Genomic DNA, 22,246 nt, shown 5'->3' on the forward strand with positions numbered 1-22,246 from the left:
AGAGCAAAAGCGGGGCTTGGAAAGCGGGGACAGCCCCTGCTCTGCTAAGCTCCGCCCTTGCTGAAGGCCCCAGTTGGCTTGCTGAGGTGGAGCTGTGGCTGCTGTGTCTTGGGCCACTCAGGCCGCCCTGCAGGGAACACAGAGCTCTGAAGTGGGTCCAGCAATAATGAAATTAATAATAATAATAATAATAATAATAATAATAATAATAATAATAATAAATTATTTATTTATACCCTGCTTATCTGGCTGGGTATCCCCAGCCACTCTGGGTGGCTTCCAACTAAATATTAAAAGCACAATACAGCATTGAACATTAAAAGCTTGCCTAAGCGGGGTTGCCTTCAGATGGAACTGATGCTCCCATGGGGGACACATAATACCTGTTTCGCATTGGTAAGAACTCAAATCAGATGTCTTTTAAAAGTCAGATAGCTGTTTATTTCCTTGACATCTGGTGGGAGGGCGTTCCACAGGGTGGGCGTCACTACCGAAAAAGCCCTCTGCCTGTAGCTTTGCTTCTCGCAGTGAGGGAACCACCAGAAGGCCCTTGGAGCTGAACCTCAGTGTCGGGGCAGAACGATGGGGGTGGAGACGCTCCTTCAGGTATACTGGGCCAAGGCCATTTAGGGCTTTAAAGCAAAAAAATTCCTTCCAGTAGCACCTTAAAGACCAACTAAGTTAGTTCTTGGTATGAGCTTTCCCGTGCATGCACACTTCTTCAGATACACAAGTGTGCATGCACACAAAAGCTCATACCAAGAACTAACTTAGTTGGTCTTTAAGGTGCTACTGGAAGGAATTTTTTTGTTTTGCCTATGGCAGACCAACACGGCTACCTATCTGTAACTAGGGCTTTCAAGGTCAGCACCAACACTTTGAATTGTGCTTGGAAACGTACTGGGAACCAATGTAGGTCTTTCAGGACCGGTGTTATGTGGTCTCAGCGGCCGCTCCCAGTCACCAGTCTGGCTGCCGCATTCTGGATTAGTTGTGGTTTCTGGGTCACCTTCAAAGGTAGCCCCACGTAGAGCACATTGCAGTAGTCCAAGCGGGAGATAACCAGAGCATGCACCACTCTGGCGAGACAGTCTGCAGGCAGGAAGGGTCTCATCCTGCATACCAGATGGAGCTGGTAGACAGCTGCCCTGGAGACAGAATTAACCTGCGCCTCCATGGAAAGCTGTGAGTCCAAAATGACTCCCAGGCTGTGCTCCTGGTCCTTCAGGGGCATAGTTGCCCCATTCAGGACCAGGGAGTCCCCCACACCCGCCCTGTGTCCCCCCAAAACAGTACTTCTGTCTTGTCAGGATTCAATCTCAATCTGTTAGCCCCCATCCATCCTTCAACTGCCTCCAGACACTCACACAGGACCTTCACCACCCTCACTGGTTCCGATTTAAAAGAGCGGTAGAGCAAGGCAGAAGGTGGGGCTGAGCCCTCCTTTAGCAGCAGCAGCATCAGAGACCCACCTTCTGCCCTGCAAGGGGTTTCTCCCTTTCCAGGGCCCAGCCTCCCTCCGCTGCCTCTTCCTGTGATGGAGCAAGGAAGGCTCTGGTCTTCCTGGGTTTTTGCAGAGGGGTCTTCTGAGAGGATGGCAGCACTGCATCTTCAGGCTGGCGGGGTGGGGTTGGGCTGTGTGGCCCCCTGCAGATTCACCCGGGAGTGCTTCTTTGGGGCAGACCCTTCTGCCCCAGAGCCCTTGCCCTCGTCCCCCCCGGGGGGGGGTCCCCGCAGCTGCCTGCACGCTGCCCCGCGTGACCCTGAGCCTCCCTGCGCCTCGCAAGCGTTATTCCGTTACTTCCGCGCTTCCGCCTCCTCTTCCTGCGATGAATCCTCACCAAATACGGAGAGAAGTCAACAAACAATATTCAGAGGCGGCGTGCTAAGAAGAAGAGCAGTGGGCGGAAGAAGAGCAGTCTGAGCCCATCGCAGCTCCAGGCTGTGACTAACTCGGGGGGAAGGGTCTCGTGACCCCCTTCAGGGGTGGGGGGAGGCAGGGCGAGGGCGAGGGGCCTTCGAAGCTGATGGCAGGTCTCCTTGCAGGGTCAGGGGCATGGAGGCGTGGAAAGGCGGAAGGCGGCAGCCCCTGGGGAGGTGCCTGGGAGCAAACTGGGAGCCTGTCCTCGCATGACCTGCATGTAGCAGGAAAAAGCATTCTAAGCCTGTTCCTGTTTCCTGTTTTCCAGCTGCACTGCCTCCCGCTGTAGTACAGGGTCAGATTTAAGGTGCTGGTTTTAACCTTTCAGGGACGCGGGTGGCGCTGTGGGTTAAACCACAGAGCCTAGGACCTGCCGATCAGAAGGTCGGCGGTTCGAATCCCCGCGACGGGGTGAGCTCCCGTTGCTCGGTCCCTGCTCCTGCCAGCCTAGCAGTTCGAAAGCAGCTCAGAGTGCAAGTAGATAAATAGGTACCGCTCCATAGGTACCTGCGGGAAGGTAAACGGCGTTTCCGTGCACTGCTCTGGTTTGCCAGAAGCGGCTTAGTCATGCTGGCCACATGACCTGGAAACTGTACGCCAGCTCCCTGGGCCAATAAAGCAAGATGAGCGCCGCAACTCCAGAGTCGGTCACGACTGGACCTAATGGTCAGGGGTCCCTTTACCTTTACCTTTGACCTTTCAAGCCCTTCACGGCCTAGGACACTCGTACCTACGGGACCGCCTCTCCTGGTATGCCCCACGGAGGACCTTAAGGTCCATAAATAGCAACACACTAGAGGTCCCTAAAGAAGTTAGATTGGCTTCAACCAGAGCCAGGGCCTTTTCAACTCTGGCTCCGGCTTGGTGGAACGCTCTGCCTCATGAGACCAGGGCCCTGCAGGATCTGATTTCTTTCCGCAGGGCCTGTAAGACAGAGTTGTTCTGCCTGGCCTTTGGCTTGGAATCCACTTGATCCCCTTCCCCTCTTTCCTTTTTCCTTTCTTTTTCTTTGATGGAACTCCTATCTGGGGACTTTTTTCTGGCCCACGTAGGACCAGTCTGGATAGTTAGCCTTGGTGACGACCTGATGTTTTCATCCCCCAAAAAAGTTTTTGATTTGAGTTTCCATTGAAATGAGGCTGCATTTTAATGTTTTAATGTTGTATTTTAATCTTGTTTATAAGTTGTATTTCAATCAATTTGTTTTTATATCAGTTGTTAGCTGCCCTGAGCCTGGTCTTGGCTGGGGAGGGCAGGTTATAAATAAATTTTATTTATTTATTTATTTATTTATTTATTTATTTCCTGGCCCGTCTTCAGGAGCCGCACCAGGCTGAGGGCATTGCAGCCATCTGTCCTCGAAGCGTTTGGGGCATCAACAGCTGAGGCTCGAGGAACCTCCTGCCTTACAATCCCCCTCTCCCAGAGGTTTTCTCCCAGACAAACTCTGTGCAGGGAGATCATTTGTGCCCCTGCCCGCCCACCTCTTTTTGGGTGGCAGGTTTGTGTGTGTACAGGCATATCTCCAGCCGCGCCCCCCAGTCTTGCTACTTCTGTTTGATGCATCTGGGTGCCCACCCGCCAGCTCCTCCTTGGGTGCTCCAGAAGCAGAAGGAGCCGGGCTCAGATCGCCGTGAAGCCGTCCTGAAGTGAGGTTTTGGGAACGGTCGCTAGGTGGTGCCCTTGGCCCATCTGGCTGAGCGCGGGAACAAGGCTCGCTCCTTGGTCCAGCATCCAGGATGGAAATGGGGCCTCAGACTTTGTGGAAAGCATGTCTTCCTCTGGCTCCTCATCCTCTATGCTCACAAGGAATAATAATAATAATAATAATAATAATAATAATAATAATAATAATAAATAAATGTTGAGTTTTTCCGTGACCGGGACTCAACATGGCTTGTAGCTAAAGTAAAGGTAAAGGTAAAGGGACCCCTGACCATTAGGTCCAGTTGTGGCCGACTCTGGGGTTGCAGCGCTCATCTCGCTTTACTGGCCGAGGGAGCCGGCGTACAGCTTCCGGGTCATGTGGCCAGCAGGACTAAGCCACTTCTGGCGAACCAGAGCAGCGCACGGAAACACCGTTTACCTTCCCGCCAGAGTGGTACCTATTTACCTACTTGCACTTTGACGTGCTTTCGAACTGCTAGGTGGGCAGGAGCAGGGACCGAGCAACGGAAGCTCACCCCGTCGCAGGGATTCGAACCGCCGACCTCCTGATCAGCAAGTCCTAGGCTCTGTGGTTTAACCCACAGCACCAAAAACATAGTACAAAAAGCAGCAATTAAGAACTATTAAACACTAATGGAATGTATGTCTGTATATATGTGTGTATGTGTGTGTAAGAGGTATTAAAACATACAGATAATTACAATAAAACCATCACAGCACCAGCCCTTTTGTTAAAAGCAGTCGGTTCTGAAAGGCCTCTGGGAACAAGAAAGTCTTCCCCTGCTGGAAGAAGGAGAGCAAGGAGGGAGTCAGTCTGACTTCCCTTGGCAGGGAGTTCCAAAGATGCCTGAGAGAAGCCACCACCGATAAGGCCCTCTCCTGCGCCCCCACCCAGCAGGATTGTGAGGGGCATCGGCCTGAGAGAAGGCCCCCCCCTAAAGATCTCAGAGCCCGGCAGGTTCATCTGGGAGGAGAGGGTCTTTCAGATGGGCTGGATCTGAGCTGTGAAGGGCTTTTGGCCATAACCAAGACTGCATTGTGCCTGGGAGGAGACTGGCGGCCCAGTGGAGCTGTTTTGACAAGGGAGAGGTTTGCTCCCTCTCCCTCAGCCCTGGTCGACTGTCCGGCTGCAGCTCTAAGAGCCAGCTGACATTTCTGGGCCCTTTTAAGAGGCAGCCGAACAGAGAGCACATTAGTCCAGGCAGGAGGCAGCCAAGGCGGGTGACCTTTGGCCAAATCCCACGTCTCAAGGAGCGGGTGCAGGAACTCCCCTTGCGAGTCAAATTCTGCCCTCTTTGAAGACATCTCCTGGAAGCGTCCTGGTCCCTTCGTATCCAGACACGAGTGCAGGAGCCGCACTCCTGCAGCCACCTAAGCGGAGCCTGCAGGATGAGGCCCAGGATGCCCACGATGGGAAGCCCACAGCTCTCCCCTCCTGCACTTCTCAGCGTCTGGCAAATAGGAACATTTTCCGCTTTCGGCTGTAGAGGCAGAGAATGGCCATAATAGCCATTTTGGCCTCCTAAAGTCCTCCAACATTGTTGATAGGACAGAGCCCCCCCCCCCAGCCGAGGCCACGGAGAAGGCCCCCCCCCCCGCCTCCTCGATTTGCCTAGGTAAGATTTGCCTAATCCCCTCTTAAATTTGAGGGTCCGACTGCAAATCCTGTAGCTTTAATTCTGTGCTGTGCGAAGAAGGACTTTATTTCGGCTGCCCTGAATCCTCCTTGGACGGCCCCCGCTTCTCATTCCTGGAGGAAAACGTCCCTTTCTCCACAACACACATCAATTTATACCTTTCTGAGATGCCCTCTTTGTTTCAAAGTCAGGAAGTCCTAAACAGTGAAATAATAATAATAATAATAATAGCTAATAAAAACAAAATAAAAAAAATTCCTTCCAGTAGCACCTTAAAGACTTAAAGTTGGTCTTTAAGGTGCTACTGGAAGGAATTTTTTTATTCTGTTTTGACTATGGCAGACCAACACGGCTACCTATCTGTAACTAATAGCTAATAATTTATTCTTTATACCCCGCCTATCTGGCTGGGCTTCCCCAGAAACCTTTCTCTGTAGCTCAACAACACAGAATCATGGAATTACAGAGTTGGAAGGGACCCCCAAAGGCCATCCAGTCCAGCCCCCTCCAATGCCAGGAATCTTGGCCAAAGCACCTGGGATGGGTGGCCACCCAACCGCTGCTTAAAAACGGAAGGGAAGAGAGTCTGAAGTTTCTTGCAGCAGCGCATCTTTGGGTAGTTGCTCTGGGGAGTGTGAGGTCCCCTTCACCCCCTCCTCCTGCACCCAGGGAAGCGGTGGGGGCCTCTGACTGCGCCTTCCCCAGCTCCTACCTGGAGCCTGCGGGTGGGTGAGGGCCCCCCCGGCCCCCGCCTGCCTCCCTGCTGAGCCAGCCTCCTTGGCAGCCTCTCTCCACGGCCGGAGAGTCTCCTTGTCTCCTCCGCTCAGCTCAGCAGCCTGTTCCCTTCAGAACGATTAGGCGGCCTGCCTTCGCGGCTGCCACGCCGGCCCCCCTGCCAGCCCCCCCTCGCCCTCCTTTCTGCTGAGGGCAGCTCTTTCCCACCATATGGTCCCTGGAGGAGAGGTGCCCACCAAGCGCTCGGCCGCTGAGCTTGTCGGAAGGTGTCTGGCTTTCGCCGCCGGGCAAAAACGCTCTTTAGCCATGAAGGCTGCCAAGTAAGGGGGGGAGCAGGAGCAGGGGGAGCTGCTGGGCGCAGAGTCGGGCCGCTGGGCCGCCTGCACTAGCTGGCAGGGGCTCTGCGGGGTTCTCATGCAAGGAGCGACCCCTGGAACCTCCAGGTTGGCTCCGTTCTGCCGTGAGCCCCTGGGCTGCTGAGTCGTGGTGGACGCTGAGGGGGCAGCCGGCGGAGTGGGGGGCTTGGGAGGTGCCCCCCTTCCCTGCCTCAGCCGAGTCGCTCGCCTGTCTGCGCACGTGCGCCTGCTAGTACAGTTGGAAGGGACCCCAGGGGTCATCTACTCCAACCCCTGCACTGCTGGAATTGCAGGCAGCTGTTTATGGCAGAGGCTGGCATGGTGGTCAACGAAAGAGGTTTAAGGAAAGACTGTCTCAAGGCAGGTCTTAAAAAAATGTAGTGATTATTGCCTGATTATCATCTTCCAAACCAACTACTCTATTCTGAACTTGAACATGGGAAGCATAATCAAAACAAAAAAAATTCCTTCCAGTAGCACCTTAAAGACCAACTAAGTCAGTTCTTGGTATGAGCTTTCGTGTGCATGCACACTTCTTCAGATCTGCATGCACACGAAAGCTCATACCAAGAACTACCTTAGTTGGTCTTTAAGGTGCTACTGGAAGGAAATTTTTTTGTTTTGACTATGGCAGACCAACACGGCTACCTATCTGTAAATGGGAAGCATAATGTTGGTGGTCAACAAAAGAGGTTTAAAGACTGTCTCAAGGCAAATTTTTAAAAATGTCTTATAAACACTGACAAATAAACACTGGCCTGCGAGTGCTCCAGTTGGAGAACAGCCTTGACCAAAGGTGTCAAGGGCTTTGAAGACACTCAAACTCAGGACGCAAGGGGGAAATGTGCTAAGAGGAAAGCACACTTGGCAAATCCACACTGTGATCAACTCCCTCCCGGAAACCAATGTCCCCACTGTGGAAGGACGTGTGGATCCAGAATTAGCCTCCACAGTCACTTACGGACCCAGTGTTAAAACTGTGTTTATGGAAGACAATCTTACTTGACTACAAGGGATTGCCAAACAAGAAGAAGGATATGGAGGAAAACTCAGTGCTGGCATCAAGAAGGCGGTCAGTGGCACGAGGCATCGGCTGGTCTTCCAAGCGCTGTCCTCTCAAGAAAGACTCGGCAGAACTCTGTGGCACCTGGAAGACATCTTCCTTTGTTTGGGCATTAGCTTTTGTTGCCCCAGGTGCCCATTTCTGCCTGCAAGCGGGCAGGAGGGAGCTGGTCCTTTGCCAGTCTCCGCTGGCTCCAGCTCTGCTTCTCCGTGGCCCTTTCGCCTCCTTTGTGCCTCGGATTAAGGAATTTGCCTAGTGATTCTCCAGCTGGGATTCCTGCGTCGCAGGGGGTTGGACTAGATGACTCTGGGGGTCCCTTCCACCCCACGATTGCTCCTAGACCCCCCTTGCTTCCAGGCCTCTGCTTCCCATTGTGTGAGAAAGAAGGGCCGTCGGCCTGATCCTGCAATCTCTCTTCTGCTCTTCTGTGTGGTTTGTGTGTGTGTGTGTTTGTGTGTGTTCTGTTCCTCCTGCTGCCTCTAAAAGCCACTTAATTTGGCGGCAGAGGAAGGCGCGGCGCAAAGCCCCCTGGGCCGCCCAATCCTGGAGTGTCAATTTTGGGTCCCTCTCTGCCTCTCCACGAATTACGAGTGACAAGGAAAATCAGGACAGATGCCGGAGAGCTCTGAGTGCGAGCGGGCAGCCCCAGCCGCGGCCCCCCCAGCGCAAATCAATCTTCATGATGCTCTTGAGAGGCACATTAGGGGCACTTGCTGCTCTCTGCCAGGTTGGGGGGGAAGGTGGGGCAGGATCTGCTCCCCTAATGGCCCCCCCTTTTCCTGCTTGCGACTGGCTGGAGGGCAGCTGCTGGGAGCCGTGGGCTTCCGATTCTGCTTGGTTTCTGAGTCTTGGTGGCTGGATGATGGGAGCTGGCGGGCCCGGGGGGGGGGGGGCGGACACAGGCAGGTAGCTTCAGGGGCGTCCCGGGGGGAGAGCCCCCCAAGGTCTGTGGTGGGTAGCGGGGAGTGGGCAGCGGGCACGGTGAGCCCCCAATGCTGCAGCTACATTTTGGGTCTTCTCAGCTTATGGGTACCTTCTGCTAACTTTGGCTGGACAGCATCCTCCTCCTTCCTCACCCAGGCCATCGTTAAACTGTGGAACTCCCTCCCACTGGAAGCAGTGGGTGCCGCCCAAGTGGGTGGCTCTGAAAGAGGCAGAGAGGGCTGTTGATGGCTCCTAGCCAAGACGGCTCTGCTCTGCCCTCCAATGCCTCTCTGGATGTGACTTTCTGGAAACGGCAAGAGCGGAAAGGGCTCTTGTTCTCGGATCCTGCTTGCGGGTTTCCTTTCATGGGCAGAAGAGGATGCTGGACTCGGTGGGCCTGATCCAGGCAGACTCCTCTGAATGCTGCAATATTGGGGAGGGACTTCGACATGCCAGAAATGAGACTCCCAGCCCCAGAAGGTGCGAGGGGTGCGGATGTCAGGAGTTCAGTCTACACCCGAGTAGGACCCTGGTAGAGACACCTGCCCGACTGGCATGTTCTCTCCCTCCTGGTCGTTCTTTTTTGAACTTCGAAAGCTTTCTTCTGCCCGAACATCACAGCAACCGATGCCAACCGACACCGGCACACTTAGGGATCCGCAGAGTCTGCGCAGCTTGCGTAACAGACCTCAGCAACTCAGCATTTTGGCTAATCTACTTTATTTACATCAAAACACACATGGAGCACTGCAACATGGCTCCCTCTCTCTAGCATCAGACAGGAAAGACAAAAAACAAAGGACAATAGTCCCACTTCACGGAACACAGGAACACAAACATCCTCTCTCTGTCTCTTCCCACTGTGGAGTCGAAACATACACCGTCATGTGATAGACAACAATCCCATAACTGCAATCACGGAGCAGGAATTCTAACAGGGGAGTCCCTTTTGGCCTCTTGGGGAGGCACCCAGAATCATTGGCGCAGCGGGAGGGAATCAGTTTGCCCCTCTGGCCTGTAGAGGAGCGTGGAGCCCATCTCTGCTGGCTCTTCTGGTCTCCCTTGTGGCCGGAGGGGGCTGGCTTGGTGTGGGGGGGGCAGGGGAGGTTTGAGGTGGGGGGTGGAGCACATGCTTGCCGGCACACTATTTATTCCAGGGCAAATGGAGACTAGCAACACATCATTTTTTAAAAATGAAAAACCCCTATCAGTAATTCAACTCTAATTCCAAAGCCCGGAGATGGGGAAGCCATGTGAGATTCGTGGGGGTCCCGGGGGTCATCTGGTCCAGCCCCTTGCAGTGTTAGGAATCTCGACTACTTTGGGCAGGGATGTTGTTGTTCTGCTGCTGCATCCGGTGGGCCACGGGTTCCAATCCCGCCTTTAAAGCTGCAGCTGTATAATACCAGAACGCTGGGGAGTGTGGCTTGGGTCTGCTGGGCTTGGTCCTGCATCTCTTCTCCCTTGGGTGCCCTCAGAGGGGCTGGTGGGGGCTGGTGGGTGCAGGTGCCAGAGCCGAGGGCCACAGAGCACAGCCTCCGTGTCGGCCTGTCCTGTCTCTCTGCTCCCGTTCTCCTCCTTTCCTCTCGTCAGGAATATGGAAATAGCTGCCTGTGCTTTGAGCAGCGCAGCGCTTTGAAGTAGTAATTTACGGTAGTAATTTACTGTAAAACAAAGTCATTTGGAAAGCTTTTGGAAAGCATTTCACAAGCATTTAAAAAACGGAGTGATAACACGAATGCAGAAAGAGGAGCGTTGAGAGGTTCCTTTGAAACCAATGCTCTCAGCCCCAGCGGAGATCACGTGGCGCCTCTGGGGCTCTGTGGTTGGGGTTCCAGGCGCTGCTCCTCACGAGGAGACCCCAGGAGAAGCTCTGGCAGAGGCAAAGCACCTCGGTTCCCCGCCCTGTCTGGACGCGGCTGCTCCAAAAGAGGGTTTCACCATTCAGGGAACGAGCTGAGTGCAAATCTCTGCAGGGCAACGGGGCATTGAGTCTGGCTGTGGACCACAAGGCTGTGTTGTGTTGTGTTGTGTTGCATTACATTGGAAGAAGAAGAAGAAGAAGAAGAAGAAGAAGAAGAAGAAGAAGAAAATGATTTATATGCCACCCTCCCTGGCCAGAACCAGGCTCAGGGCGGCTAACATCAAAATACATGAGCTTTCGTGTGTATGCACACTTCTTCAGATACACTGAAACAGAATTCACCAGACCCTTATATATAGTGAGAGGGTGGGGAGGGGTATTACTCAGAAGGGTGGTGGGAATGGGTGGTTGGCAGATAGCTGTGATGAGCCTGTTGACGACTCTTAACGACTGCAATTGGCCTTACAGAAAAAAAGCGAGGGGTGAGATGGAAGTAGGAGTACCCTTCTGAGAAAAACCCCACCGCACCCTCCCACGATATATAAAGGTCTGGTGACTTCTGTTTCAGTGTATCTGAAGAAGTGTGCATGCACACAAAAGCTCATACCAATAACAAACTTAGTTGGTCTCTAAGGTGCTACTGGATTTTTTTATTTTGTTTCGACTATAGCAGACCAACATGGCTACCTGCCTGTAATCAAAATACATTAAGACATAAAATTCAGCAATCAACTGAAATACAGCTTAAAATCGGATTAAAATTAAAATAAGATCAGATGGCTCCCCGCAGATTATAACTATAGGGGTTGGGAACCCGAAGTACTCACCAGGCTCAGCTATTTGTATGAGAAGAGTTAGAGAGGCCACTTATATGCAGGGTCTTGTAAAAGGAGAGGGGGGGTCAGACTGAGCCCTGACCAAAGGCCTAGTGGAACAGCTCCATCTTGCAGGCCCTGCGGAAAGATGTCAAGTCCCACAGGGCCCTGGTCTCTTGCAACAGAGCGTTCCACCAGGCTGGGGCCACAGCTGAAAAGGCCCTGGCTCTGGTCGAGGCCAGCCTAAGCTCCTTGAGACCTGGGAGCTCCAAGATGTGCTGCCCATCCATGGATCTCAGGGTGGTTCAGAAAACGAAAACACACAATGCGTAATAAAAACAAGAGCAAGAGCAAAATGAACCCCTGATCCCCTCCTCTCCCAAGCCATGGCTGCCGGCCGGTTCTGACCTCTGGCTTTGCTCCTCTCCTCCTGCAGGTGATGCAGGTGCTGAACGCAGACGCCATCGTGGTGAAGCTCAACTCGGGCGACTACAAAACGGTCCACCTCTCCAGCATCCGCCCCCCTCGGCTGGAAGGCGAAGGCACCCAGGTAGGCTGCGCCTGGGGAAGGGCTCCTGCAGGGGGGGAGGCTGCGTCTGTTGGGCGAGGGGAGGAGAGTGCCTGCGCGGCTGGCTCAAACCCCACTTTCTTGTGTGTCGTCCCATATCCAGGAGAGCCTCTGTCTGCAGAGGGGCAGTTTTGGGGAGAGGAGGGACTGCCCACTGTTTGCCCCATTGCTTCCTGCCCCCCCCCCATGCCCCAGTCTCTCCACTGCCACGAGTGGGCCCAAGAACCGTAGATGTTTGTTCCAAGTGACCCCAGAGCTCGGCTTTGGAAAGGGATGTGTGGCTGGCAGCGGAGTCTCTGCCGAGTCTTTCTGGATTATTGCTGTGGGGACCCTACAGTTTTGTCGAGCTTTTTGTGCTGGTTGCTCTCCTGCTGCTCTGGCGAGGAGCTCAGGGCGGCTTTCTCTGTCCGTCACCAGTGGCAGCCGTGGCTTGTGAGCCCTGGGAATCCTTGAGGGTGGTCTTCCGCTTGGCTGGGGGGGGGGAGGGCAGCCTCCTTTTCCTCCTGAGAACGAAGCCTGGGTCCTCCGTCTCCCCACCCCGTTGGGCTGAGAAAAGGCGGAGGGATGGTTGGCTGGGGGCCTCGAAACAGACTGCGCATGCCTGGCCTGGAGAGGAAGGCCATAAAACCATAGATTGGTCGAGTGGGAAGGTAGAGCAAGGATCATCCATTCCAGCCCCCAGCAGGTGAGGAATCTCAGCAAAGCCCTTTAATGAGATGTAATGAGGTTGAGGGTACGTTTTATCATATGTGGTGGACTTGTCAAAGGGTGAAAGGGTATTGGTGGTACAGGGATACGTTCCAGAGGCCCGTTCGCAACCTGAAAAAAATGCAACCCGCATCTGCGCGTGCGCGGGTTGCAATTCGCTGCTTCTGCGCATGCACGTGACGTTATTTAGCACCTCTGCGCATGCGCAAGCAGTGTTCTGTTACTTCTGGGACGCCGTGGGATGCAACCTGAAAACCCACAACCTGAAGGAAACGTAACATGAGATATGACTGTACAGTGGTACCTCCGCTTACGAACAGAATCTGTTCCGGAGGCCTGGCTGTATCCCCAAAATTTTGTAGCCGGAGTCTCCCTTCTGCGCACGTGCACTGCGTGACTGTGCGCTTTTGCGCATGTGCGCACGGCAAAGCCTGGAAGTATACAATTCTGGGTTTGCCGTGTTCGCAACTCGAGGATTGCGTTACCCGAAGGTAACAACGCAAGAGTCCACTGTATAAATCATTGGGAAAAAGTGTTTAAAAGTACCATTCCAAAAATGACCAGAGTCCTTTTTGTTGGGGATAATTCAGAGGGAAATTCAGAAAAGACTATTTATGTCTGCCACTACGGCGACCCGTGTTTTGTTAGCCCCCAAATGGAAAACGAGCGAGGTCCCAACCAAAGAAGAATTGTGTTCGTTTAAAAACGCCGGTAGCATTGAGTGGAAGTAAGTTCTGATGGTTGTACCAATGGATAACTGAGTGGTTTAGTTTAGGTAAAATATTCAGGGATGGATGGTACGCAAAATGAACCACGGAAAGAGAAGAAGGGAAGTCATTGATTTAAGGTTGCATCTCACCTTGGTGGCTGGGTTTCAACGTAAGAGACCTAGAAATTGTGGGAGAAATGATTCTGTTACGCTGGCACTGAGTTAGTTGGATTTAGGTTTTTGTCTGTTGCCGCAGGCGATGGCTTAGGGGTCCTCGCCTGCTCTTGGTCCCTAGGTTTTCTGATTCATGAGTTTATTCGCGTTCTTCTGCCTGAAAAGCACCCCGTGCCGTTTAAACTGAAAAACAGCAAAGGATAGAGAACCACGAAAAGCCTTGGAAATAAGTCTCCGAGTTTTGGGATCCCCATCTTTCCCCAATGCTTGTCTGGTGAGCTGCCCTGCCTGCCTCCAGCGGGAGAGAGGGGCTGGGGGGGTCTTCCTTGGCAGAGGCCGGTCTCCGCGCTGCCTCCCCCCCTCCACTGCAGGCCTTCGCTGTTCTGGAGGCTCCATCACAAGTCGAGATTTGGCTATATTGGGAGATAAATTTTCTTCATAAAGGCTGCCTTTATTGGGCTGCGGAGCTCTGCTCCCCCCGGGGGGGGGGCTCCCCCTTCCTCTCCTGCCTCCGTGTGCCCCCCACCCAGATGTGCTCCATCCCTCCGGAGCGGTTTTTGAAGGTTCAAGGGGGGGGGGGCATGTGGAGACGGGAGGAGAAAGCGAGAATGGAAGCCTGTTTTGCCCCTTGTCTTTTCAGGCCCTTTTGAATGGTTTCTTCTCGATTCGTTTATTGCTTTCCGTGTCCTTGGCTGCCGCTGGGTGTTTATCGAGAGCTGCTTTGAGTATTACCCAACATGGACAGATACTTCTGGTCCTCGCAGCCTCCCCCTCGGGGCTGCATGCAACCCACAATTTTATTTTTAAAAGCTCCGTTGTTCACAGGGGGACCTTTTTTAAAGCCCCATTTAATGTGAGGATGGGCTGAGTGAGGGGGGAAGTCTGGTTGTGGGGAGCGCAGTGGGGGCCAAATGCCAGAAAAGGAGGGCGGGGTGGGGTGAGGGAGGGGTGCGCATTGTGTGCCCCTCCCCAAGACTCCCTCGCCGCAAGGAGATGGAGCCTTGTGTTAGGAAAGGTCCTCTATCCCTCCCTGTTCCCTGGCAAGGAGCAGATGATCTAATTTGTGCAATTACAGTCCATTGTTCTCTTGCCCAGTGGCCAAAGCTGCGGGGTTCTCAAAGCAAATTACCCCTTTTAAAATAAATAAAAAATAGCAATTTTTCAGCGGGAGCCTGAGGCCCCTTGCAGTGTGTGGGCCCCACTGGACTCTCTCATAGAAGCCGCATCGCTGCCACCACTGGGCTCTCCTGCCGAAAGAGACTTTGGCCTTTGCCATTGCCTCTCTCTGACCTCACAGTGCCCCAGGCGTACAAATCACTCCAGTGTGCAAATCTCACCGGAGCAAGGGAGTTTTGCACATGCAGATCAGCGGCTGCTTTTTGGAAGGAGTTCTCTGTCTCCGTCCCGCTTGGATTAGGAACCGGGAGGTTTCCAAGGGCCTCTCAGCAGCATCCGCTCATCCCGCTGCCACGAGGCTTCCGTGGAAATTCGGCGCCGGGCGCTGCGCTGAGGTTCCTTCACCCGCTTTTGTGGCTTGGGAGGGTCAGCGAAGGAGGTGCAGCGAGGAGCAGCCCCCGTGGTCGTGAGAGGAGGATGAGGATAATTGGAGGGCAGGAGCTATTTGAGCATGCCTGGCGCTCGCTTGTGTTTTGGCCCGGAACGTAACGAGACATTAATTCCTGCAGGAGTGGAAGGAGGGCTGGAAGGGGGATTTTGCGGGTGGGGAACTGGGCCTGTGGCGGCTTCTGGAGGGAGGGTCTTCTAGACCTCAGTCGGTTTGCCCAGAGTTTCTCCATAAGAACATGAATCGCCTTTTGTATCAGGCCAAAGGGGGCCATCCTCCTGTTCTCCAATTTGTCATCACCACACTTAATTTGTATACTCTCTTTCTATACCCAAGGCGGTTTACAAGCTGAAGAAACAAAGAATGTACACCTTCTAACAGGGTTCGGCAACCTAAGGCCCATGAGCCACAAGTGGCTCACGGGGGTCGTTTAACCAGCCCACAAGCTGCCCCCCAAACCAAGCTGCCCACTTGGTGAGTCACCGCCCGCTGAGCTAAACTGGCACAGCGTGGCACGGGCACTCGCTTCTGCGGCACCGGAAATCGCAGACGCCGGAAAATGCGCAGACACCAGAAATCATGGGCACTCATGCACAGTCTGGCCCACGGAGGGATCTCCGCTGGAGTGAACTGGCCCAGGCAAGGTAAACTTTGCTGACCCCTGCCTTATAGCAATCTAATACAGTGGTACCTCTGGATGCGAAGGGATCCGTTCCAGAGCCCTGTTCGCATCCTGAAGCGAACGCAACCTGCGTCCGCACATCTGTGCATGTGCGGGTTGCGTTTCGCCACTTCTGCGCATGCGCGTGATGTCATTTTGACCGTCTGCCCATGCGCACATGGCGAAACCCAGAAGTAAAGCGCTCTGGTACTTCCGGGTCACCGCGGAGTGCAACCCGAAAATATTTAACCTGAAGCACATTTATCCCGAGGTATGACTGTACAAAAGTGTGATAATAAAACAGAACTTTAATATAAGCAACCTACATCAAACAAAGTAATATTCAACAATCATCAGAATAGTATAGAATAATAATACCAGCATATAAAAATTAAACAGAAATCCACTCTTAACAATTGCAATAAATAATTTCTAAACTGCAATCAATAAAACTACGGCAAGCCGCAGAACATAAAATAATACAGTAGAAATTGAGAAGCAGGGACTGGAGGGTGGAGGAGTCTCTCCCCTCTCCAGTTATCATGGAAACCTACAAGCTGGGCACTCGGGCTGGGATGGGGCTTGAATCCCGCTTGCTGGTTTTGCCAAGGCAGCTGCGTGGATGTTTTGACCCAGCAGACGCAGGCAGGATCCCACCGCCGTTTCCAGGTATCCTGAACATTGCTGCCTCTAGCCTGGATGCAGAGCAGAGGCAACGTGGCTGGCGTTTTTAAAATTTTGTTTTCTTTGTTAGGTTGATGTACCGCCCTTCATCAAAAGGTCTCAGGGCAGTTCATGAGATAAACAAAAAAGCACAAGTAAATAGAAGAGAAGCAACAGAACAGTAACCCCCCCCAAATAAAACCCCACCACGTTTAAAAGGATGTGGAATATCAGTCAGCCAAAGGCTTGGCGGAAGCGGATTGTTTTCTCCTGGAGCCTAAAATATAGATAATGATGCAGCCATCGACAGCCGCCCCCCTCCATGATTTTGTCACATTTTCATAGAATTGTAGAATCAGAAGGGACCCCGAGGGTCATCTAGTCCAACCCCTCCCACCAGGAATGTCTCCAGAGTCATCCCTGACAGGTGGCCACCCAGCCCCTGCTGAAAAACCTCCAAGGAAGGAGAGCCCACCGGAAGGAGAGCTTGGAGGCCGTTGCTGCCTCTTGTGGCAAGGAGTTCCGCAGTTTCAGCCAAGCTTTTATTTGTCCTGACTCTTCCAGCCTTCAGCTCCACGGGAAGGCTTCACGTTTTCCTGTTAGTAGAGCTGGAGGGAAACGCCTCTCCCCTCTGCTTCTGCATGCCTTGCAGTATTTTCTTGCCTTTTCTTGGCTGCTGTAACACACACAGTGTGGGGCCGCCCAGGGAGCCAGGCTGCTTGCAGCAGAGGGTGATGGAGGAGGCTTCTGCTTGGTCCCATGCTGGACTAGAGGGGCACCCCTTGGCCTGATCCTGCCACAACCAGGCTCTTCTCTTGCTGCTGCTGCCGGTCAGTGTAGGTAAGCATGGCCCCATGCAGTGCGAGGCAGCTTTTGATGCTCTCAAGAGCCTGGGAAAAGCAATGTTTGGAAAGGCTGTGTGTGTGTGGCGAAATCATGGAGGGGAGTCATTCCACACCAGAGGCCCCCTTGCGCTGGGGGCTGGCGTGGGGCTAAGCCCCCAAACCGTGGGGCGTTGGGGGAGCGCAGCCTGGAGCTTTGGAAGTGCCTCAGTACCCGGTGAGCTCATCCGCTCTAAAGACAATGGATTTTTAGCGGGTTTTTCCCTGAAGGGAGAAAGCTTTGAAATGTTGCTGTGCATATATTGAAAGAGATTATGAAGCTCATATGTGAAGAGACAAAAGGTTTAAGAGATGGAGATAAGGAACGGTGCTGGCTGGGCTGCAGGAGGCGGGAGGCGATTAAGTCCGGGTAAGGCTGATGCCAGAGATGGTGGAGATCAGGCGGGAGGCAGGGATTAGGGGGGGCGAAGGTGAAGTGCCCTGCAAAGAGAGCGGCAGGAATAGCGGGCGGGATTTCTGGGCAGGGAGACACAGGTAGCTGGCAGAAGAGGGCTGTGAATGCAGAGGGAGACAGCCAGGAGTCCAGCTGTGAACCACGAAAGGGAAGGGATTGGGCCCTGCTTCCTCGCCATACTGGAAGATGGGGGCAAGGCATTGGCTTGGCAAAAGAAGAGTTGAGAGGTGCCGAGGGATAATTTGGAGAATGAGCAAGATACGGCTCCTCCTTCGGGGCCACCACTGAGAAGGCCCCGCCCAGCCTGTTTGCCAGCCTAATCGACCCCCCTGCTGGACACACCAGTGGGGCCTCAGGTGTTCATCTTAGACTAGGGGCCAAGTCATGCAGGCGGTCATTAAGGCAACCCTGTCCATAACCACTTGGGGTGTGAATGGGTCAGGCCAGCGCTTTCCCAGCCATGAGAAACTCCCCTGGATTTTCTGCACAAGAAACAAGGAAAGCTGCCAGGTGTCTGGAGAGAAGCAGTTCAGAGTAGGAACTGCGGCCAGGAGGACCTCACGTCCATAATCTCATTGGCCTTTGGCCTCAGTCAGAAGAGGCCCCTGACGCCCCTTGCAGGGTGGGTCTATTCAGAAAGTGGCGGGGCCTCTCGTTCATGGGAGCATCTCCACCCCCATCGTTCTGCCCGGACCCTGAGGTCCAGCTCCAAGAGCCTTCTGGCGATTCCCTTGCTGCAAGAAGCCAAGTTACAGGGAACCAGGCAGAGGGCCTTCTCGGTGGTGGCGCCCGCCCTGTGAAACGCCCTCCCACCAGATGTCAAAGAGAAAAACAACTACCAGACTTTTAGAAGACATTTGAAGGAAGCCCTGTTTAGGGAAGCTTTTAATGTTTGATGCATTACCGTATTTTAATATTTTGTTGGACGCTGCCCAGAGTGGCTGGGGAAGCCCAGCCAGATGGGCGGGGTATAAATAATAAATTATTGTTATTATTATTATTAGGGAGGGTTAGGGTTAGGGATGCTCTATCGGGGATTTCTGAACTGCAGGGCGTTGGACTGAATGACCTTTGGGGTCCCTTCTGACTCTACACCTCTTTGAGTCTGTGATTGGGGTAAGAGATAAGAAACTGATCTGCTGAAATGCAACATATAAATTACTTTTGATGCGATGTACTATAATGCTGGGACATGGGTGGCGCTGTGGGTTAAACCACAGAGCCTAGGGCTCACCGATCGGAAGGTTGGCGGTTTGAATCCCCGCAATGACGGGGTGAGCTCCCGTTGCTCGGTCCCAGCTCCTGCCCACCTAGCAGTTCAAAAGCACGTCAAAGTGCAAGTAGATAAATAGGTACCGCTCCGGCGGGAAGGTAAATGGCATTTCCGTGCGCTGCTCTGGTTTCGTCAGAAGTGGCTTAGTCCTGCTGGCCACATGACCCAGAAGCTGTACGCCGGCTCCCTCGGCCAATAAAGCGAGATGAGCGCTGCAACCCCAGAGACGGTCACGACTGGACCTAATGGTCAGGGGTCCCTTTACCTTTACCTTACTACAATGTTGCTGCTCAGCTGGCCAGGACTCCCACCTCCAGGGCCTGAGGAGCTGCCTCCCAGGCGACTAAAGGAGCTCATTTCAGAGCCTTTGTCTATGAGGTCCCTGAAGATGGGAGATGGGCAATGGTTGTCTCCCTCTTCAAAAAGGGGGGGGGGAGGAAGACCCAGGTAACTCCGGTGAGCTTGACATCGGTACCAGGGAAGGTCCTAGAGCAGAGAATTCAACGGTTGGTCTGTGAGGACTTAGGAAAGGACTCTGTGATTACTAAGACCCAGCGTGGGTTTCTCAAAATGAAGCCAGACCAATCTGATTGCTTTATTTGATGGAATTACAAACTTGGTGGATCAGTGGAACGCTGTGGACATAGTATATCTTGATTTCAGCAAGGCTTTTGAAAGAACCCCCCACGATATATGGTAAAATGTGGGTGGAACGAGGTCACAGTTAGGTGGTTGACTGACTGAACCCAAAGAGTGCTCCTTTCTTCGTCATCCTGGGGAAAAGTGGCACAGGGTTCTGCCTGGGCCGGTTGTCATTCAGCGCCTTTGTAAACAACTTGGATGAAGGAATTGAGGGGATGCTGGGGACTCTGGGCAGTGTTGGGGAGGGGGCTGTGGGCTTGCGTGGGGAGGCAGCGGGGGTAGCCCGGTGCAAGGCAAGGAGGGGGCTTTGCCACCTTGGCATGGGGTCCCTGTCCATTGCCCCCCCCCCCCCCGTGGCCTGGCCTGTCTGGCCAAGCGGGCAAGCGCTGGCCTGGCCTGACTCTGTGCTGCCACTGCCGCAGCGTCTTGAGCTCCTGGGAGGGCAAGTGGCTTCTGGTATCATAGATGGAAACTGACAAACTGAAAATTCGGTGTAATAAACTCCTGCCGCCTTTCATCTGCCTGCCTGCGTCACCCTGCGCCAAATGAAATCTGAGTGCAGGAGTCAGAGCGGCTGAGATCTCCCATGGCGGGCGCCTGGAGGTGGGTCCCTGGCCCCCACGCCCCCCTCCCCAGATGCCCACTTCTCTGGCAGAGTTTGGAGGCAGCAGGTGGCTGGGAGGAGCGGACTGACTTCCAGTGCCCCTCTCCCTAGGGCCCTCCGGCGCTCCCCCCCCCCACTGCAGTTGGCGCCCAGCCGGTGTGGCCTGCCAGCCTGTGCCCAAGTGGTGCATTGCTGGGCCTCTGTTCCCTGGGAAAGCCTTGCGCCAGGCCAGCGTTGCCTTTTCCTGGCTCTGCAGGGTGTGCGCTCAAACAGGGCACCCAGGACACCTGCTTGGCCTGCAGAAGGCGCCAGGGTCGATCCCCGCTGGTGGCATCTGTAGGGCAGAGCTGGGGGTGCTCCCTGCTTGCAACTGGGGCGGGCTGGTGCTGCCAGTCTGTGCGGGAAGCCCTGGGCTGGATCGGGCAGCGCGTCTGACTTAAACACCGGATTCTTCTGCCCCTCTCTTCCGCCTGCTCCGACCGGCGGCGGCTGCGCTCCGGCAAGTCTGGGGAAGAGCCGTATTTTATCCAAACTCCATTAAACAGCCGTCATTGCCGTCTCTTCCCTGCCCTGTCATTTGCTGATTATGAAGATATTTATGTGGCGCTGGGAGCCCTCTTTTAAATAAGCGAGCGGAGGATGGCTTCGCCTCTCCTTCCTCCAGCACCAGCCAAGGGGCTCCTTCCTGGGGAGGGGGGCAGTGGGGCGATGCCAGGCTCCAGAGCCCGAGGGCTGGGCTAGCGCTCTCAGGGCTGTGCCCTTGCTCAGCCGGGGGGCCCTGGCCTGGCGCCCGCGGGGGAGACAGAGGGGCCCCGGCTGCAGGGAGGGGGGGGGCTCAGGTGGGGGCCGTCCTCCTTTCAGAGTCTTTGGAGGCAGCTGGCAGTCATCTGACCACGCTACCTGCCGTTGCTTCAGGCTGCCTCTTCTGGAGTGGTGGCTTATTCTCCTTGCCGGTTTAAAAATAGCAATTCCGAAGGTCTCAAATCACACAGCGCTTTAAGAATTGCCGGCGTTTACTTGGGAAGCCACCGCTTTCCCTGCAGCAAAGAGGGCAGCTTGCAATCGCTGCGCCTCCAACCAGCTCCTGCTAACAGCCTCTTTGCTCTCCGAGCCCCACGGAGGAGGAGGAGGAGGAGGGGCAGCCCTCCCAGGAAACAAGGGGTGGGTGGGGGTACTATGCTGCCCCCCCCCACTCCTTGGTTATTTGGTGCAAGAATCTTTGGCTTGCAGCAACGGCAGAAGCCGCCTTCTGCCCCCAGCACTGAAAAGAGGATCGTTCTCTTCTCGTGACGCTCACGCTTGCTGCAAATTAATTAACCTGGAAGCTTCTCACTTGCCGTTAGTCACACTCTGTGGTCCTTTTCAGGGGGGCTCCTGAAGGCACCTTCCTCCAGGAGGGGGGGCATGAGTGGGGGCTTGCAACCTCTCTTTGCTACTAGTAAGCAGCTTTGTGCCGTTTTGAAGCTGCTGTTTCCCACTGCGTGTGCGGAAAGAGAGATTCCAGCTGGGCTTTTTGCTGGAGAACCTAAAAAGAGCCCGCTGGATCCGGCCCATGGCCCTTTTAGTCCAGCCTTCTGTTCTCACAGTGGCCGACCCTTGGCCCCAGTGGGGAACCTGCCCAGGAGCCGCTCTCCCAGCAGATTCAGAAGCATAGCTGCTCCTGTGGGAGGGAGTTCCACAGGTTCCCTAGGCGCTGCCTCTTCCTGCTGGGCAAACTCTGCTGGTGGGTGGAGCCAGGCAATTGCCGCTGCCAGTCTTCGGCCACGAGATCCCTCTGATGAACTCTGCTGCCCGTTGCCCTGTTCCGTCAGGCCCTGGATTTGGGAGTCTTTGCCACGAAGCCGCATCCTGGCACTTGCGGAGCCATGAAAGATTAACCAGACCGGCTTCTCGCCTCCGTGAAATTGCGTGTCAAGGATCAGGGGAAGCTACTCGTGTAAGGGAGCTGATGGCGGCTGCCTCTCATCTGCCACTGTGGCTCCCCGGGAGAAGCGCTCGCTCCGCCTGCGCCCGAGTGCCGGATATGTGGGGGCACGGAGGGTGGCGGGGAGGCAGGGTGCGAATTCTCCCAAGCGGCGGCAGCCTTGTCAATATTTAACGGGAGGCCGAGTCGCTTTCCAGGAAGCTGCTGCACACGAACCTCCTTGTGCCCCCGAGGCGGAATTGCTCTCTCTAGTGGAAAAGTGATTAGTTTGCACAACTCTCCCGTGTCACCTCTGCATTTTCTCTCCCCGGTTTCTCGGTCTCTGTGTGCAACCGAGGGGGTAGGGGGGGCAGGGATGCGAGCTGCATTTTAGGCAGCCTCTTTGTCATCTGCAAGAGAGGGGGAGAGGCTCTGCCAAGCGGGGGCTTTGGGGGGCTCATTGCCGTTCCGCTGCTAAGAGGTGGACCCTTCCTGTTT

At 54.4% G+C, this 22,246-nt stretch overlaps 2 protein-coding genes and 1 long non-coding RNA gene across 3 annotated transcripts in view; 1 reads left to right on the forward strand and 2 right to left on the reverse strand.

The window, feature by feature from the left end:
- The window catches only part of LOC310826287, a 430,259-nt gene that overhangs the window by 120,709 nt on the left and 287,304 nt on the right, over window positions 1-22,246 (reverse strand). The window lies entirely within an intron of this gene.
- The window catches only part of GCC1 (GRIP and coiled-coil domain containing 1), a 451,035-nt gene that overhangs the window by 75,180 nt on the left and 353,609 nt on the right, over window positions 1-22,246 (reverse strand). The window lies entirely within an intron of this gene.
- The window catches only part of SND1 (staphylococcal nuclease and tudor domain containing 1), a 228,676-nt gene that overhangs the window by 24,192 nt on the left and 182,238 nt on the right, over window positions 1-22,246 (forward strand). The window contains exon 10 of the mRNA XM_083700134.1: window positions 11,420-11,533. Within this exon, the coding sequence (XP_083556260.1) occupies window positions 11,420-11,533 (114 nt within the window). The remainder of the gene's footprint in view (window positions 1-11,419; window positions 11,534-22,246) is intronic.

The sequence above is a fragment of the Podarcis gaigeae genome (assembly GCF_964106915.1).
Source record: "Podarcis gaigeae genome assembly, chromosome: 10".
Classification (NCBI taxonomy): Eukaryota; Metazoa; Chordata; class Lepidosauria; order Squamata; family Lacertidae; genus Podarcis; species Podarcis gaigeae.